Consider the following 5,315-nt stretch of genomic DNA (forward strand, 5'->3'; position numbering starts at 1 on the left):
GACCCCAAAATAAGACCAAAATAAGAGTTGAAATTTGGGTATCCACCTCGAAAAGAGAATCAAAATTTAGGTACCAACCTCGGAGAGAGGGAATAAAAATTTTGACACTGACCCCAAAATGAGAGTTGAAATTTGGGTATAAACCTCGAAAAGAGAATCGGAATTTAACTACCGACCTCGGAGAGAGGGAATCAAAATTTACGTGCTGACCCCGAAATGAGAGTTGAAATTTGGGTATCAACCTCGAAAAGAGAATCGGAATTTAAGTATCGGCCTCGGAGAGAGGGAACAGAGAGGGAATCAGAATTTATGTACTGACCCCAAAATGAGAGTTAAAATTTGGCTATCAACCTCAAAAAGAGAATCAGAATTTAGGTACCGACCTCAGAGAGATGGAATCAAAATTTAGGTACTGACCCCAAAATGAGAGTGTAGGAAGAATGTCGAAGCATGTGAAGTTTTGCAATATTGTGAGAGAAGAAATTAAACTCAAGGGGATATAGAAACAATCAATTTGTGACGAAAGGGAATAGTCGAGAAAAAATTTTCTTTTAAATTTTCATGATGATTTTTTTTATTCTAATATATTTTATTATAAATTTATGTTTGGACCCAGTTGCAATTAGAACATCGGTGCTTCTAAGAACAAGACATCATGTCACATACACAAACCCCAGACACATATATATATATATATATATATATATATACATATATATATATATTCATATTGATGATTATTCATTTATAAATTTATTTATATATATATATATATATATCATTTTTTGCTCGCTAGCCTTTCTCAGAATTAGGGCAAATCAAATTTATTTATTTTTCTCAATTAATTGCCCAAATCTGCATTCATAACTGCGAAAAGAAGCTCCAATATATTGTCTTCAAACTGTCTTATCCTGAATAGCATCTGATGTCGAATATAATGTTGTTTGATTTCATGTAATCTAAAAAACCTCTGAAATCATTACTGTACAGTTCATATATCCAAATACTTTCTTATTCATCCATACTGAAGACGCAGATTGAATCCAGTCTTGTGTATCATCTAATTCTATTTTGTCATCGACAGTTATGTTTGAATAGTAGTTTGTATAAAGACTAGCCTCACCTTCTAACATATCATCAGAAAAATAGAAACGATCTCTCCTGGATATATATTGAGGTGTGTTGTCTTTAAACAACTTACAACTCAAAAGGCCGCAAGTTCTCTATCTTAAGATTAGGTATGAACCGGAATGGTATCTTATCCTCATTCATCCGTCTGAGGGTTATTGAAACCCTCGAATACGACACTCTAGGGATGCAGTGTTTGGCCACATCAGCGCCGTTTTTTTTCAATATCAACACAGAGCCCACAGGCAAAGGAATCTCTATAGAACCCTAAAATTCTCCATCACCAATATTCTGAATTTCTATTCCGAACATGATGTTGCATTTATTTATAAATGATACCGTACAAAAATGGCCTCACAAAATCATGATGATCGATGTGTGGAGGAATGCAATCACTAGCTTTGTAGATATTATCCATACAGCTGTTTGGGATACAATCTGCTAGAAGTATATACTAGGTCACCAATCGTTTGATTATCCTCTTGATGAATGATGGTAACGGGTCAACCTCATCGTGACGAATTATTCCAAGAGGATTTCCTTCTTTATCTTGGGCAAAATTGTAACAAAAACCGTATTGGATCGTAACCCTTCCTTTACCACGTTTCCATTTTCTCAGTTCAGAATATGTCCTTCTTAGTCGACCAACGCGTCCCATTTCTTGCTCCAAAAAAACACGTTCTACAATGTCGTCCTGTTCACTACTATTGAACACGTTGGTGTGTAGTTCCAACCGTTCAAGTATATTAACATACTTGCCCTGAAACCCTTGAAAGTGCTCAAAATTTTGTTTTCTCACCTTTTCATATTTCTCAAATTCGTGCTCTGGAATAATCTACAAAGGACGTGTCCTGCTCACAAACTGGAGAATATAAGGTTCAACTTCCATGATTCTTTCCTTAATCTCTCTTCTTTGAAAATCACCCCTCCTCCAATTTTCATGGTTGAGGTGACATTTCAACTGGTTGATCTAGGGTTTTCCCTTTTAATTTGATCGCCATCTAAGCAATAGTATCTTTATCCTCCCCTTGTTCTATCAATTGTTCTAGCATCTTGTGGATACGGTGACGGTGATTGTGATTCCTCTTCTGCGTATGAGTAAGTGTTGCCTTACCTTCCGACTGATCGTCTGTAGGAGTAGCACCAACAAGCTCGCCCTTAGAGGTCATTATCATTGACTTCATCCGATTAATCGCAGCATTGCTTAATTCAGCTTCGTCAATTCTTTCCAATTTCCTTTTCTACTCAGCAACAAGTTGATTCTTATTTTTAAATTTTAGCACAGGATTCTGCTTATAAAACACATCTTTGCTCACCACAGTTAAAGCTGAGCTTTCGTAATCTTGCTCGATTTGATCGAAGTTGAAATCAAATTAAGTTGAAATCAAATTCAACCACCGAAATCAAATTCAACCACCGCTCCTTCAAATTTTGTCTTATCAAGGGAAAAACCAATGTCATTCTTGAATGTGAAGATCAGTCTTCCTTCTGACATTCTCCTGTATTAAAATAGGAAAACAATCAGTATGTCAAACTGGGCTTTTAAGCAAGAACAATATGAATATTTTTTTTTATATTTTAATGATTTATATAAACATATATATATTTATATACATGTATGTAACAAAAATGTATATCTTTTTTTCTATGTACATATCTTAATTTATATTTATGTATATATATATACATACCTGTATACACATATTAAATTAAGTTTATATATATATATATATATATATATATATTTAAAAGATCAAACTAACATGAAAGAAGCAAGGAGAAAGAAACAAAACAACAATAAAAAAAAAGAAGTCACATATCAAGTTTTATATATATACTATATTGCAAAATTAGTTTTTTTTTTTTTTTCAAATATTTTTTATTACAAATTTATGTTCGGACCCAGTTGCAATTAAAACATCGGTGCTTCTAAGAAATAGACTTTATTTCTAAAGTTTGCTCTTTTGAGACATTATAACACATAGTATTTCTTCAGATATCATCCATTAATAGGAAGCATAAGTCGTTCTCCTTGGCAATTTAACAATTGGTAGGCTCCTCCAGAGTAAACCCTTCCAACCACGAACGGTCCTCCCCATGTTGGTTCAAATTTACCTCCTATCTTGAGATGTGCAAGGATAGGTCTTCTAAGGACAATAACCAAATCAAAAACTTTAAAAGTCCTGGGGCGGACCATATTGTCATGTGCTTTAATCACCTTGGCTTGATACAATTCCAAATTTTGTTGTGCTACCAATCGTTTTCCTTCCAAACTTTCTAATTCTTCCAGTCGTTCTTCCGCATTTTCTTCAGTAGTGATTTTGTTGGCAACGACAAATCTGAGAGAAGGAAGTTGAACTTCTAAAGGTAACATAGCCTCGGACCCATAGACAAGAATAAGAGTGTAAGGTGTACACTGGGTTGGAGTTATGAACGTAGTTCTTTAAGCCCATAAAGATTCTAATAACTGCTCATGCCAATTCTTTTTATTTCCTTCTAAGGTCTTTTTTAGAATTTGGACGAGAGTCTTATTAAATGTCTCGGCCAATCCATTAGCTCTCGGATAATAAATTGTAGAAAAATTCCAATCAATTCTGTGTCTTCTGACAAAATTATTAATCTTCATGCTTTTGAATGCACACCCATTGTCTGAGATAATTTTGCATGGTATTCTGAAACGATAGACAATTTGGTTCTTGAAGAACTGTAAGACATGTTGTGCTTTTACTTCTTTCAATGGTATTGCTTCTACACTTTGAGAAGTAATCGGTAGCAGCAAGGATGAACTGATGTCCTTTTGAAGATGGAGGGTCTATAGGACCAGTACATCTGTGCCCCAACATTCAAATGGCCATGACGTAATTGTCGGGTGTAACACATTTGGGGGGTGATGTAAGACCACTCCATGTACTTGGCATTGGTGACAACTTTTGGCGATTTTCATACAGTCGGTCATCATCGCGGGCCAGTCATACCCTCGTCTTTTAATTTTCATTTTCATCTTCGGACCTGACTGATGAGCGCCACAAAGTCCTGAGTGTACTTCTTTAACGATTTCTTGTGCTTCTGTAGCATTCAAGTATCTTAACCACATTTGGTCGAAAGACCTTCGGTAAAGAACATTATCTGTTAAAGCATAAGATAGTGCTCTCTTTTTAATTTGATATGCTACTGACTTATCATCTGGCAGCTTTCCTGCTTGTAAATATTCTGTGAAAGGATGACACCAGTCTTCTGCAGTTTCGGTAGCTGTCATTACTATTTCGTCTTTACCCAATTTGTTTAAAGTATCTACATCAATCTGTTACAAAACCTGAAGTCCTTGAAAAGTGATCTTAATGGAATCTTCTTGTGGACATGCGAATTCCTTGGCAAGTTTAGCCAAAGCATCGGTGAGAGTATTTTCTCCACTTGGGATTCTGCATATTGTCACATCTGGAATCTGTTCTAATAACTTCATTGTATAACGATGATATTGTTCCAATTTAGGCTTCTTCAAAATTTTGTATTGCCCAACAACCTGTTCAATGATCAACTGTGAATCTCCGTAAATATTAATGTCAGTTATACCCATTGATATTGCTAGTTGTAACACTGTTATCAATGCCTCATACCCTGTCTCGTTATTTGTGCACGGTTCCGTCAAATGATAAGAATACCTTAACATTCCCTTTTTTGGTGTAATGATAATTAATCCAATCCCTGCTTTACCAGATATTATTGTTTGCAATTCTTTATCCTTTTGTTCTGAATAAGCCCCATCAAAATATAGTTCCCAACGTCGAGTCTTGGAATTTTCTACATCCATTATTTGTTCATTTGACAAATCATCATTGAGAGGGGAACTAGTCGGTACTGGGTGTGCTGCGAGGAAGTCTGCTAGAATCTGTCCTTTCACAGCTCGAAGTGGAACAAAAGTTATATCAAATTGCAATAATACCATGGCCCATCTTGCTAACCTACCAGAAAGCGTTGGTCGGGTCATTAAATATTGCAATGGATTAACTTTGATATTAGGTTGACTTTGTAAGAAAGCATGTAATGACGGAGTTTCTGAACTGTGAAAATTAAAGCCAAACAATGTTTCTCGATTGGAGGATATCTCATTTTTGCTAGAATTAAACGGCGGCTTAAGTAATAAAAAGCGTTCTCTATCGTTGACTTGGGCTAAGAGAGCTCCGAGGGAG

At 35.4% G+C, this 5,315-nt stretch overlaps 1 protein-coding gene across 1 annotated transcript; it reads right to left on the bottom strand.

Annotated features, from left to right (window-relative positions):
• Positions 1–4,432: 4,432 nt before the first annotated feature.
• LOC110032263 lies at positions 4,433–5,071 on the bottom strand. The gene has a single exon (XM_020735836.1). The coding sequence runs from the start codon at positions 5,069–5,071 to the stop codon at positions 4,433–4,435; it is 639 nt and encodes a 212-aa protein (XP_020591495.1).
• Between the last annotated feature and the right edge of the window lie 244 nt (positions 5,072–5,315).

Source organism: Phalaenopsis equestris, unplaced genomic scaffold (assembly GCF_001263595.1).
Source record: "Phalaenopsis equestris unplaced genomic scaffold, ASM126359v1 Scaffold000901, whole genome shotgun sequence".
NCBI lineage: Eukaryota > Viridiplantae > Streptophyta > Magnoliopsida > Asparagales > Orchidaceae > Phalaenopsis > Phalaenopsis equestris.

Bases quoted from the DNA above. Each gene is read 5' to 3' on its own strand.
- LOC110032263 (XM_020735836.1), bottom strand. From the start codon at position 5,071: ATGGTATTATTGCAATTTGATATAACTTTTGTTCCACTTCGAGCTGTG.